The sequence below is a fragment of the Lactuca serriola genome, chromosome 2 (genome assembly GCF_051521515.1).
Source record: "Lactuca serriola cultivar US96UC23 chromosome 2, Lser_US96UC23_V15, whole genome shotgun sequence".
Classification (NCBI taxonomy): domain Eukaryota; kingdom Viridiplantae; phylum Streptophyta; class Magnoliopsida; order Asterales; family Asteraceae; genus Lactuca; species Lactuca serriola.
In genome coordinates this window covers 43601622-43616763 of record NC_136409.1, presented here as the reverse complement: position 1 = coordinate 43616763, position 15142 = coordinate 43601622, and the positions used below count along the sequence as shown (strand labels likewise).

The 15142-nt window shown below is 37.0% G+C and overlaps 1 protein-coding gene across 1 annotated transcript; it reads right to left on the bottom strand.

Annotated features, from left to right (window-relative positions):
* Positions 1-12159: 12159 nt before the first annotated feature.
* On the bottom strand, positions 12160-14224 carry LOC145086204 (inositol diphosphatase DSP3-like). Its single transcript, XM_079023951.1, has 5 exons — positions 13883-14224; positions 13716-13809; positions 13357-13408; positions 13198-13241; positions 12160-12663 (listed from the first exon to the last, which is right to left on the bottom strand). Exons 1-5 carry the CDS (start codon positions 14074-14076, stop codon positions 12406-12408), a joined length of 642 nt encoding a protein of 213 aa, XP_078880077.1. The 5' UTR covers positions 14077-14224; the 3' UTR covers positions 12160-12405.
* Positions 14225-15142: the final 918 nt, after the last annotated feature.

The following is a 15142-nucleotide window of genomic DNA, read 5'->3' as shown; positions in this document are numbered from 1 at the left end:
ACTTCACTATACTTATAATGGAAGGTTTCGTCCTATCCTACCCGTTCGGCTAACGACCCTCCACTAGTCAAGAGTGCGGTGGGTAAGAGTGGATACCCATTCAATCGCCATTTTATAGACAATTTCCTTAAACACCCCTTATAGACTAGCTTCGTGAATGAGGCCTACTAACGGTAAGACTGACTTTACTCATACATATATATAATGTTAAACTTTTAATGTTATATATATAGTATAGGGTGTATTTTACAACTTTTAAAATACTAGGTGGTCAAATTTAACAATTATACTTTTAATTTAATTAAATTGTAAACCTAAACTTTTATGGATTTATTAAAACTCTTTTAATTGTACACCTTAATTAATTAATAAAACCATAAGGGGGTGATTTGAACTTTTTCAAAACAATACTAGGTTTTTTTAGAATTTAACATTCCTAATTGAACTTTTAATCAACTTTTAAATTCCAAAACTTGAGGGCAAGTTTTGAACCATTTCAAAACATTAGGGTTTAGAATTTAAATATACATCAAAATTAAACAATTAATCAAAATTTAAATTCCAAAACTTGAGGGCAAGTTTTGAAACCTTTTTCAAAACATTAGGGTTTCAACTATTTAAATTTCAAAACAACAAAAACTTTTGAGGTCAAATTTAAACTATAAAACCTAAGGGGAAAATATGAACCATTTCATAACACAAGGATCAAATAACAAATAATCTAAATTAACATTTAATCACATAATTATCCATATTTGATTTATTTAATGATTTCTTGCAAAACAATTTACCAATTTAATCAAAATAATTAATCAATTATCACATAAGGAAACAAATATTTTATTAATTGATAAATATCTTCAATTAGATCAAGAATATACTCATATATATATATATCTAAAAATCGGATTTATATTGATCTAATATGATAAGGCAAGTATCCTCAAGCAAAAACAACAAGAAATCCCGGTTTTCCCTCATTCTGACCAGTCGACTCGTCGAGTCAGGCATGGACTCGACGAGTTCATCTAGAAACTCGGAGAGTTCAGCAAGCAGAACCACAAAAAACGAATTTTTTCAACATACAAGGCATCAATACAATAGAAACCAATCAAGGCTCTGATACCACTGATGGGTTTTGGTCCTAAGAACATCCTATGTGCTCATACAAACCCTAATGTTTGGATCTAGGTTTCTCTATTGTACATGCAAGTTATCCAAGACTATAAACCCTAGATCTAGAATATGATATATATATATATATATATATATATATATATATATATATATATATATAATTAGGGTTTAAATCATACCTTGATTGTTATATAGCAATAACAATCCTAATTCCTCATTGTATTGACTTTAGAAAGCTTAGAGTCACAAATGTCACTCCTCTAATGGTTCACAAACACCAAGAGAAAGAGGATGAAGAGGAGAGAGGAAGGAGGCTGCCCTAAAACGTGTGAAACCCTAGAAGGATGCTTAGCCACGTTTTTGGGTCATAAGGGATGTATATATAGTTAGGCTATTAGGGTTATCTAACAAGGAAACCCTAATTTGGATGCTTAAGCCCTAAGCAACCCATGGATCCCTTTCCTTAAGGCCTTGGACGATTTCCATATGGGTTTCCCCATAGAATTCGTCCACTCCTTAATACAAGGCAATCCATAGCCCAAATTGCAATTATCTTATAATTACAATTCCAGTCCCTTAAGTTTAATTAATCTCTTTCAGTCACAAAACTAATTACCAATTAATTCTTGACTAATATTAATTAAACAATATGATTTCTCCTTTAATATATTATTCTCATAATATATTAATAAACCATATTTAATCCTTTCTCTCCATAATTCATCCTATCAAGTTGCTTTGGTGAAAGCAACCCAAAAGGACCATGCACCATCGGGTCAAGTACATACCAAAATAGTTATGGACTTAGACACTAATCCAACAGTTTTTACATAACATGAGTACAAATCAAAAACCCCAGAATCTCAAAACATCTCCACCATAAGTGTGTACCGATCATGTCGGCGCCTTCCCGCGATCATCACTGGTACCTGAAACACATAACACGCAAACGGTAAGCAATAATGCTTAGTGAGTTCCCCAAAATACCACGTACAGCACATACGCCTTTCCAGGCCATAGCTTTATGGGATCTTCCGATCCAGGTGTCTCAGGGGATTTCCATCCCATGACTCTGTTGACCTTCCGGTCCATATCATCATACTCATATCATAACTTATAACATATACAACATACATCACATTTTCATCATACACATAAGACCTTCCGGTCACACATAATAACCTGTCGGGTAAGGCATAGTGACAAGACTCACCTCAATGAAGTCGGATAAACTCTCGTGCTCAACGTCCCGACCTAGCCTCCTCCTATTATTCAAATAACATTCCCGATCAATACTCTCCCATGATCTCATCTCTACAGACTGGGTAGAAGGCCATTCTACCCTTCCCTGAACTCTCCTGAATCAACCTTGACCAGAACCCTAAAGTCAATGAAAGTCAACGGTCAACTTTGACCTGACTCGTCGAGTGCACAAAGGTGACTCAACGAGTCCAAGCAGTTCCTCTGAATCCTTTCAGTCTGTCATGGCTCGTCGAGTGTTTCTTCCACTCGACAAGTTACACCTGTCACGAATCAAGGGGCAACCCCGACTCGACTTGTCGATTCCGCTCATGGACTCGGCGAGTTCGTCCCATGCTCACACTCAAATGACCTTCTGAGGTCAGATCTGTTCCTCTAATCCATAGATCTAATCTTCCCAAGCTCAATAATCATGTAAAGGTTCGAACTTGATGCTAATGCAACGTCCAAATGACACTACTTGGTGATTTAGCCCCAAATACAACATCCTAAGTCCATTTCTTCCATAACTCCTCATAAAGCAAGATGGAATAGGTTCTCTAGACCACTATGGACCCAGATTTGATGCCTAAACATGATAAGGGACCATATTCCCAACAAATCAACCTAATAAAGGGTATAGAAAACCCTAGATCCAAGGATTCTTTAACAAAACAGAAGAAGGATCGATATGCTACCTCAAAGATGATGTCCTTTGCTTTCAATCCACATATATGCAACCTCCTTGGCCTCCTCTAAGCTGGAATCAACTTCTTCTTGCAAAACAAACCCACAAAGGTCCAATAATGGCTTCTTCTCTCTCACAAACGCTCAAGCACTATAAGCGTTTCTCTCAATGGTTTGGTAGCCGCAAATGGTGGCTATAAGGGTCCTTAAATAGGTCCCAAACCTGAGAAATTAGGGTTTCATTAAACAACGTGGACTCGCCGAGTCCACGTATGGACTCGCCGAGTCCTTCATTAAATCATACCAACACAAGCGCGATCCCACTCGGTGAGTCCGAGCGCCTACTCACCAATTCCCTCTCTAATATTCAATATAAATACTTAAAATGAGATACCTGGGAATCCGGATGTTACACATTACCTTGTGATGGTGTGTATGAAACAGTATCTGTGGTTGATAACTTAGGAAATAATGTATTAAGTATTGATTTTGTTAATGATAATAACTTGGAAAAAGCGTCATTATGGCATTGTCGTCTTGGATATATAAGCAAGAAACGCATAGGCCAACTCTAAGAGGATGGAGTATTGGAGTCGTTTGACCTAAAGTCAGATGATAGTTGCGAATCATGCTTACTTGGAAAAATGAAAAAATCACCCTTCACAGGTTCTTGTGAGAGGAGTGAAGGTTTGTTGGATCTTATACACACGGATGTGCGTGGACCCTACAAACATGCCACAAAGGATGCTAATCGTCATTATTTGACTTTTACTGATGATTTCAGTAGATATGGATATGTCTACTTAATCAAGCATAAGTCAGAGACTTTTGAAAGGTTTACAGAATTTAAACAGGAAGTCGAGAATCAATTGTGCAGGAACATTAAGATGCTTCGATCCGATCGAGGTGGTGAGTATCTTAGTTCAGAGTTCCTCGACTATCTTAGGGAATGTGGGATTGTCTCACAATTGACACCTCCCAGGACACTGCAGTTGAATGGTGTAGCTGAGAGGCATAATCGAACCTTGTTGGATATGGTTCGTTCCATGATGAGTCGAGCTTCGCTACCAATCTCATTTTGGGGGTATGCCTTAGATACTGCCGCCCATATCCTTAATATGGTCCCTACAAAGAAAGTTGCCAAAACTCCTCATGAGATGTGGACTGGTAAAGTACCCAAACTAGACCACATCAAGATTTGGGGTTGCGAGGCTTTCATGAGACACGAGACTCATGATAAGCTCGAACCTCGAAGCGAGAGGTGTATTTTCATCGGCTACCCACAGCAATCCTTTGGTTACCTCTTCTACAAACCTAGTGAAAATGTGGTCTTTATAGCTAGGAGGGCTGTCTTGAGAGAGAGAGAGAGAGAGAGTTCATAAGCCAAGGAAATAGTGGGAGGCAAGTTGACCTTGAAGAAATTCAAGAGTCAAGTAGTAAAGTAACTTCAAACCCTAGCACTAAACTTGAGGAGGAAACTCCTGTTGATCCAATTGACAAGTTTGTACCTCTGAGGCGTTCCATAAGGGTTAGGAATGCACCTGAGCATTACTATGGATTCCATATTATTGTGGAAGGTGATACACTTATCAGTGATGAGACACTGATATGTCTGGATGAACCTAACAGTTACGCGGAAGCCATGGCAGGCCCAGAGTCAGCCAAGTGGAAAGAGGCAATGGACAGTGAGATACAGTCCATGTATGACAATCAAGTTTGGAACTTAGTTGAGAATGTACCAGGTCGTAAGACTGTAGGGTGTAAATGGATCTTCAAGAAGAAGAGCAACATGGATGGTAATGTACACACTTATAAGGCACGACTAGTTGCAAATGGTTTCTCACAAACTCCGGGAGTTGATTATGATGATCCCTTTTCTCCAGTGGCCAAGATTAAGTCTATTAGGGTTCTATTAGCCATAGCCGCATTTCATGACTATGAAATATGGCAAATGGATGTCAAAACCGCTTTCCTTAATGGAAAGTTGGCTGAGGATGTTTACATGAGTCAGCCAGAGGGTTTTGTCAATACAGAGTACCCTAATAGAGTGTGTAAGCTTGAGAAATCCATTTATGGGTTAAAGCAAGCACCTCGCGGATGGAATCTTTGCTTTGATGAGAAAGTCAAAGAATTTGGCTTTTCTAGGAGTGAAGATGAATCTTGTGTATATGTCAAGGCTAGTGGGAGTATAGTTAGCTTTTTGGTATTGTATGTGGATGACATACTACTCATAGGAAATGACATCCCAACTATACAGGAAGTTAAGTCCTGGCTTGGGAAGTGTTTCTCTATGAAGGACCTAGGAGAAGCTGCCTATATTCTAGGGATAAGGACCTTGAGAGACCGGAGTAAAAGACTAATTGGACTTAGTCAGAGTACCTACTTGGATAAGATGATGAAGAGATTCGACATGCAGTACTCCAAGAAAGGAGAGTTACCCATCCAGAGTAACGCCAAATGGAGTAGGACACAAAGCCCTAGTACTGAGGCTGAGATAGCAGAAATGAGTCGAATACCTTATGCTTCGGCTGTAGGATCGATCATGTATGCTATGACGTGTACTCGACCCGATGTAGCCTTTGCCTTGAGCATGGTTAGCAGGTATCAGGGGAACCCTAGCAAGGCACATTGGACTGCGGTAAAAGAATATCCTCAAGTACCTACGAAGGACTAAGGACTGGGTCCTTACCCTCGGTGGGAGTGATGACTTGAGAGTTGTAGGGCATAGTGATGCTAGCTTCCAGACTGATAGGGATAATTTCCGCTCTCATTCAGGCTAGGTCTTTACCTTAAACGGAGAAGCAATTTCTTGGAAGAGTTCCAAGCAAGAGACAGTGGCTGATTCAACTTGTGAATCAGAGTATATAGCATCGAGCGAGGCAGCAAAGGAGGCTATATGGCTGAAGAACTTCATTAGAGACCTTGGAGTTGTACCAGCTATTAAAGAGCCAATGGAAATTTTCTGTGATAGTGAAAGTGTTGTTGCCTTAGCCAAGGAACCAAGGGATCACGGGAGATCTAGACACATCGACAGAAAATACCATTTCATCAGACATCGAATAGAAGAAGGACTCCTTGTGGCAAAGAGGGTATCATCGGATGAGAATCCAGCAGATCCCCTCACGAAGCGACTGAATCGGGTTAAGCATCTCCAGCATGCTCGGAGCATAAGGTTAAAGGATGATACAAGATTCAGTAGTTAGATAACCTCGAAATTTGTAAAGTGTAATTGACATTAGATGATGAATAAAAGGTGTTTTATTTATGAGTAAAGTGTTGCTATCTCTTATCGATCGTTTACTATATTTCTTTTGCATGTTTTGACTTCTAGAATACTTATTTTTGGTATATGATATTATTCTAACCTCCACAGTCGGTCATATGTCGGAAGTAGGTATGAATCAAGACTGTCATGATTGGTTGCAGAGGTCTAAGATGTTGGACATGGCTACAACAATCATGAGTGTTCATAAGTTCTGAGCAATGGACTCAACCCACGCTCACTGGAATCACTTCATGGAGTTTATCTCGAGTGATGGTGAGACGGTAATATCATATAAGTCTTCAAACCTAGAGATATGATTTGTTACTTATGAGTTGGTTATGCATTGATTGTACGTAAACGCATTGGTAACTCGATGTTATAAAACGTGATTTTGTGTATAATTCAATGAGTAGTAGAACAAACATATGAGTCGAAGTTTATTTGTTCCTTCTTGGATTAGAAGCTGATATATGGGCCCCTCGATGATTTTGTTTTGACCTATGTATCGGGCCCGGTCAGAACTAAGTTGATGTGTTCAATTAAATTCTTTGTCAAACAAATCGGAAATCGGGAAACAAACTGCTCGACAATAAGTAAGACATTGTTCCATGTATTTGTCCGGCTGATATCTAGAACAGAGGATTATATGATCACTTATCTTAAATGGCGTATCATCATCTTCTCAGTTCCGAGAGACCTTGAAAGAGCTCCGATTGTCGATCGGTTCCTGAAGTCATACTTGCAGTTATAGTTATTAGACTTATCGAAGTGGGAGACTATTGGATAAGGTGTCTAAGTCCATAACTATTTCTGGTATGTACTTGACCCGACCCGGCATGGTCCATTTGGGTTGCATGGCACCATGCAATTGGATAGACTAAATGAGAGAAATAACACTTGTGGTTTATTAATATATTATAAGTTCTAATATATTAATAGTATTATTTAATTAGTTTGATCAAGAATTAATTTAGAATCAATTAAGTGATCAAAAGATAACTAATTAAATATATGGGTTGATTATGTAAATCATCCATAACTTGTATAGTGGGCTAAGAGGCTCCATGGATTATCAAGTTGGGTTAAACCCATAGGATGCTCCATGGGAGTTACAAACCCATGGGTCATGGAAATGAAGAGTCATGACGCATTAGGGTTTACATGGTGTAACCCTAGATGTGTCAACACTATATAAGGAACCCATTCTCCACCAAAATCAGCTACACAAGAACAAGTGAGGGCTAGGCCGATTTTTCAAGTGTGTATTTTCTCAAAAATTTTACTCCTTTGCATTTGGTGTTATGTGAAGCATTTGAGGCATCACATTTGGGGTGCTAGGCTCACAAGGTTTCAAGGATCATAATCAACAATAAGGTAAGTTATTCAATCTTTCATTCAAGTTTAAAATGTTCCCCATGTATGCTAGATAGGAATATAACCTTGGAATTCAACTTTGCATTATAATTAAACAAACATAGATCCAAGGTTATTATGGTTGCATGTACACTTAGGAAGTGTTAGAATGCTCATAACCCATCAAAAATACCAACCACACATAAACATACTAATAACATATCACAAATAGAACAACCATGCACATCGGGTCTACTATGTGACTGGTCCGCCCGTACCGGGCCTTCAGTCCACCTGGTCCATCCTCCGAGTCTAACCATGTACATCGAGTCTACAGTGTGATTGGTCCGCCTGCACCGGGTCTTCAATCCACCTAGTCCACTCTCTGAGTCTACAGTATGACTGGTCCACCCACACCGGGTCTTCAGTCGGCCTAATCCACTCTCCAAGCCTCGGCACGTCTGGTCCGCCCTCTTGGGGGCCTTCATCCTATCCGGACCGCTCGCTGGGCCTTTGGAATATCCGGTCCGCCCTGGGTATGTTGGTCTACAGCACAAAGCAGGACCCGCCTCAACCCAACCCCCGTCAAACAACCATGTGCACATAAAATAGTTAATCACATAACAAATCCTTAACCAGACAAACAATCTAACAGATCACATAGCATATCAACATCCTAACCAGGATTCCGACCTAACCGGTCACTAGCATAACATTACCCTATATACCGGGTACCGACCTTAACCAGGTCACTAACATAACATTACCTTAAATACCGGGTACCGACCTTAACCAGGTCACTAACATAACACCATCCTAAATACCAGGATGCAGATCTAGCAAAGCAATAACATAACAAACAATACCCTGATTTCCATCCGATAAAGGGCCGACCTTGGTGCCGTAGACCCTGTCGATATAGTGAGGATAACTCACCTACAATTGCCGACTGAAGAGATAAGACCAAGCTGCTCCGACCACCGTCACGAACTTCACCACAAAACACTACCAAAGAACCAATTCCAAAAATACCAAAAATTACCAAAATACCCTTGGAAGTCAAACTGGTCAACTTTTGGTCAAAGTCAAAGTCCTCAGTCAAAGTCAACCTTTCTGGTTGATTCTACTCGCCGAGTCACCCCGTCGACTCGTCGAGTTCCTATACTCAGAAACTCCCATAATACGATTCAACTCACCAAGTCGCCCCTAGACTCGTCGAGTCCAACGATCTCCAAGTCCCATCCTGTTCAACTCACAGAGTCGTCCCTCGACTCACCAATTCGAGGCTTAACCAGAAGAGGTTAGGGTTCCACGACCAGACTCGTCGATTCCAAGAACAGACTCGCCGAGTCCAAGGCAATCTTCAATAGACTCGCCGAGTTGTTCTTCCAACTCGGCGAGTCCATGCACATGTTCATACAAACTCGTCGAGTACACCCATGTGACTCGCCGAGTCTCTCTAGTTCTCAATCCATTTGGAGACTTTTCGATCCATGCAGGGGCTCCAATCCATAGATCCACCCTTCTACAATCTAACCCTCACATAAAGTTGCAAACTTTACGTGAAACCAAGGAGATATAAGCTCAAAACACTCAAGGGCTAGGGTTTATGACAAAGGAGCTTCACCAACAACTCAATGACTGAAACTTTATGACATTTTGGACCATCAAAAGTCTAGATCTGAGGTAGCAACCTCAGATCTAAGCCTCTAACTCGAAATAGCTCTCAATCATACCAAAAGTGCCCCAAATCTCAAATGATAATAGATCTAGATGCAAAAGAGGGAAGGTAACAACTTATTACATCCAAGATGTGCCCAAACTGAAGTAGATCCCAGATCTACACAAGCCCCTTAATGCTAGCCTCTAATTTCTAAAGCTCCTTCCACCAAATTCCTCTTCCAAGCTTCAATCTCCTCAACAATGGAGTCTCACACGAAAATTAGGGTTTCTGGAACTCTCAGGGGGATTAGGAGCCTGGGAGAAGGACATAAAGTCCTTTAAATAGGGTGCAACCCCCAGGATTAGGGTTTTCTCTCTTCAGCACCAACTCGTCGAGTCCAAGCCGTCGACTCGGCGAGTTGGCCACTTAACCCGCGACAAATCCCGCTCCGTCTCGGCGAGTAAGCATGCCTACTCGTCGAGTCCCTTCCCTTAATTTACACTTTAAGTCCTTTAACTTCTTGCTCCCGAACTTGGGATGTTACTACTCGGGAGTACTCGAATTCGGTAATTCGTGTAGAAATATTTTTAAGACAATTTTATATGTCAAAATCATAAGTTAAAATAATAATTTGATTGAAATATATAACAAAATTAGATATATGTGAATAAAACCTGAAATACACACAATTGTCTCAATTCGTGAATAATTACTAAAAATTTAAGATATATATATATATATATATATATATATATATATATATATATATATATATATATATATATATCATTATAATATAAAAACACCCCTTCCTTTAGAATGTAAGGAAAGTGGAGTTAGGAGGATTTTTTATTGATTTATGTGGATATTTTTTTGGATTTATGAGGAATTTTGGGTGATTTTAGAAAACGTAAGAAAACTTTGAATTTCCATACCACCTACTAACTCTATAAATAATAAACAATAATGAGAGTTATAGAGATTTTAGAAAACTTTGAAAACTTTGAATTTCCATACCACCTACTAACTCTATAAATAATAAACAATATGATTCAAGTTCTTTTTACGTCCATGGTGTTGATGTTGAAGCCAGAAAGGCAGACAATACATTTTATAAATATCATTTTTTTTCACCGATGGCTAGAAAGAAATTCTACATCTATAGTATACCTACATAATTCACACCACACTATTATAAAAAATAAATTAAAAAAATTAAAAAATAAAAAAGATAAAAAAAATAAAATTATTTCTGAATTTTGATTTAACCTCAAATGATTTGCTACTGGAAATATCTTTTTTATGAGTTTTGCTATAATTTCAAGGAATATCTATTCTATGAGTTTTGCTATAATTTCAAATGATTTTCTTCTTAATTAATATTCCCAAGAGGGGTGACACTTGACAATAAGATGAGACTTGGAGAGGAAAAAAATTGTCAAAGTAAGCAACCAACTTGGCAAGTCATAAGCATATAACATATAATTATTATGACCATAATATAGAAAAGTTAATTACGATAAGTATCCACAATTTATTCAGGGATAATTAACAAAACATGGATGCACATGTTATCTTAATTTTTCTAGAATACCAAAAATATCGTTCATGGGTCGTGTTTAGCACGAACCTAAGATGTACCTAGTATATATATATATATATATATATATATATATATATATATATATATATATATATATATAATAATCACATGTGTGTGTTAAATAATAAATCATTAAGTGTATTAGACATATTAATCTTGAAATTCTTGATTTTTTTTCTCTTTTTATGACAATTTTGACCCATTGACCAAGTTTGACCGAGTTGGCTGAGTTTGACCGAATAGGCCCGAGTTAGAGAGATATTGGCCGAGTTTTGACCGAGGTTGACTGATTTTTTACTGAGTTTGACCTAATCCGAGTTTTTTTGTTGAGTTCACAAAACTCGCATCGGTGGAGGGCCGATTCCGAGTACTCGGCCGGGTAGGCCGATTTTTACAACATTGTTTATTAAACCCAATTGAAGTTAACTTTTGATCCGAAACCCTGCAACGTTTGTCCGATGCAAGTATGCAACAATGGCTTAAAAATTGTTTTGCTTGCAAAATTACTTTAGAAATAGTTCATGTATGTACAATGGCGGACGCAGACTGTTTTAGTAGGGGTGTCCCTCGTACTTCAAGCGGGTGCACCTAATAGAAAAAACCAAAAAAAAAAAAAAAAAATTACACTGCGTGCCGGAAATTGAGCAGTGGCCCGGGACCCCAAAGGCCCTACATAGGTCCGCCACTGTGTATGTATGTATATGGTGGGAGTTACGTACGAATACTAGTAGATCATTATTTGACTTGCTACTCCTTAAAACTATCTTTTAGATCAACATCATAAATAAACAACCGATGATTTTTTTATAAAATATATTATTTTAAAAAGATGCTAAGTAAAAGTAACCGACTTTAACTTTATATTCATAAAATATTATTTACTTTAATTGATTTTCGTAGCATTTTGTAAATATAATTATACCCGTTTATAACATTGATCTTGAATTTAAGTGATTTTTCAAGAATTTTAGATCTAGAATTTAGTTTAAGACTTTTAGATAAGGTTTGTTTTGATTTTCAAATCATAAATACTTCGGATACAAGTTAGGAATAAACAAATATTTATGTGAATTACAAAAACCTCAATAACAACATATGACACATCAATCAATATCAAATTAATAAAATCATTTACCAACAACGTGTTCACCAAGTACCATTTCATATAATGGGTAAACAACGCAATTTCAATTTTAAGATTTACAAAAAATCTACTCTTAAAAACTCATAATTCGTTACTATTTCTTGCAATTTGTCCTTTTAATCTTCCCGAATTACACATATACACATATATTTCCTTTCCCAAAACAAAAAAAGGGGACTCGTAAACACCTTGAAGAACACTATAAGAATCCTCTCGATAAAACCAACTAAAAAAACACGTTCATGAAAGTATATATCTTCAAACTAACACTAAAACAAAGTCCTAAAAAGGAATCAACGCACGAATATTAAAACCTAAACCGAACTTATCCGTGCCTTGTGTTGAACATCTTCTTTGCAAAGCAAACGCCTCTTTTTAGACCCGTATCCATGATATTGATATATGATGCTATGAAGACATTGTCTTAGGTATGTCACATCATATGCTTCTAAAAATTTTAAATCCGCATCTCGCGATTTTTCACCCGCATAAATCTTGTATTCTTCAAAAATTGAAGATAAGCACCAATTTTGTAGCTTTCGTAGGCACCCAACAAGACACCCCGTTCGATGCTAAAATTGACACATAAATGTAAGAAAAAAAATGTTAGGAAACAAATACATAAATATATAGAAAGAAAATACCACCAATAACAAAAAACTAAGTCAAATGTCACATGACAAGACATACAGACAAAATACTAGATAGATTGGACTGGACAAGCTTTGCAGGGCTATTCTAACAAGACTGACAAAATACTGATAGATGGGACTGGAGTCGGAGTCCCATCTAGATCTCACCTATGGATTCTCACCAAGTAGGATGTACTTTTCATTTATTTAGATAGTATAGCAACCTACTTTCAATTATTTTTTTTTCTTATTAAAACATTTTATTTCAAGTATTTTCAAGAATCAATATTTTTCTTATTAGGACATTATACTTGATAAAATCAGCTAGATTATAGGATTTTAATTATAGTTTTATAATTAGGTAGATTTTTCAAAATGAAAGTAGAATGCTTTTAAATCACTATTTATTGCTTTTAACCTAGCATAAACTATAAATATGCGTGTATATAGAGAAAGAGAGGATTTATGACATACTTTTCCTCGTTTGCAATGGATCAAAATGGGATGGTTTCTCACGTCTGCAATAAGAACACGAGGATTTAGTAAAAGATGTAGAAAAAAAAAGGGGGGAATAAATGATAAATCAAACATTCATGGTAAAACGTTAATGTTCTAATGTTCATGAAAATTTACCGATTAAAACTTTGAGGGCTTCCGTGATGATACTCTTGGGAATGTTCGCATCCTGCATGTATAGATCGTTCAAGAAATTAGACAGTGTTACAATCATTCGAATGACAGAAAACATAATGAAGTACAAATTCATGATGATTCGAACTCAAATTCTTAGAATATTGACCCCCTTTTGTTTCGTGAAAAGGAATTGCGTGTTCGTGTGAAATTCAAACATTCTGAATCATTCAAACCTTGTATCCCCAAATTTTATTTCATATATGATTCAAATTCTCTGAAATTTAACACAACTCGCATCAAAATCAAGGGATCCTAATATCCATTGCATCCTAAGAGAAAGAGAATGTTGGAAGAATAACCTTGGTGCCATCAATTCCAAACTGAAAGAGGCGAATATTGCGGGAATGAAGAAATTCCAAATTCTCTTTAGGGTATGATTCGGTGCACAAATATCTGCAAGAGGGCATCAAATTGATCATCAATGGGATCGATTATTAACAAGAAGAAAGAATAATTGGGGACTCACATGACAGATCGAAGCTGCAATGTATCAAGAAACGGGAAATCACTAGGCTGAGGAAACCCAGATCTATAAATTCGATCTTCGACGGTGGCGAAATTGATCGGAGGATGGTAGGACAGTCCAGCAGCAGGATCACCGCCGTTATTGGCGGCGCCGTCGTCGTCTAGATGTCTATCTTCTGCTTGCTTCATGATCATGAGAGAAAACAATTCAAAATCTTGCTCTAAACAGAAATCGGTGATGAATGCATGTCTTGTGATGTGGGTATTTGTGGGTGTGGGAAAGATTTGAAGGAAGGGGGAAGGAAACTCGAATTGACGTCAGCTGCCCAACTCCCGAAAAGATTTCATCTAGAATCTAAATTTATTTTTATTTTATTTTATTTTATTTTATCGCTTTTTTGTTGAAACATTGAATACTTCGTTCGTTAGGATTCTTTTGACCTTTTATTCAAAATCTACCATATAGAAAACACTTATCATGGGCCTATTCAGCCCATTTTTATAAAGGCTGTGTGCAACTTTTGGGTATGTTTTTTGACAAATCAAACTTAGGGGTGATCGTGAATCGTGATCCAGTGGTATCGTGGTTTTTAAGTTCACACATTACAAAAATATTTTATATAATATAAAAGGGAAAATAATTTGTCTGGTAATTATTTTTTAGTTTTTTATGTTTAGGAAACTTTTTTTTTTTTTTTACATATTTCACTATTTATTTTTATAAATTTCTTATAATATTTTTTTGATAAACTTTTTAAGATTTTTTAAAATTTCTTACATATTTTTATCATATATATATTTTTTTCTATAGGTTTTTTTAATAGACAAAATTGTAAAAATGTCCCTGTGGTATGCATTTTTTTTTGGGGTTTTAGCCCAAACAGTGACTTTTTTGGTTTCATAGTCCTTTTGGGATAGTTTCCTTGTAAAATTGGTCCCTGATAATCTTGAAAAGACTACTTTGCCCTTTTAATTTGTTTTTTCCATTTACTTAAATATTTTTTTTCTTTTATTTAATTATAAATGTTAAATCAAATCAAGAATGAGACCCACCTCTCTCTCTCTCTCTCTCTCTCTCTCTCTCTCGTAACACACACCAACATTTGTTTTTCTCCCTCACCTCCAAAATCATTAAAACTCCACCTGCAAATGCATTCTCTCTATTCGTTCTTAGAAAATCGAAAGTCTGGGGTGTGTGATTGTAATGAATACTCAACACTGTAAAAAAGAGAGAGGAAAGAAGGGAGAGAGAGAGAGAGAG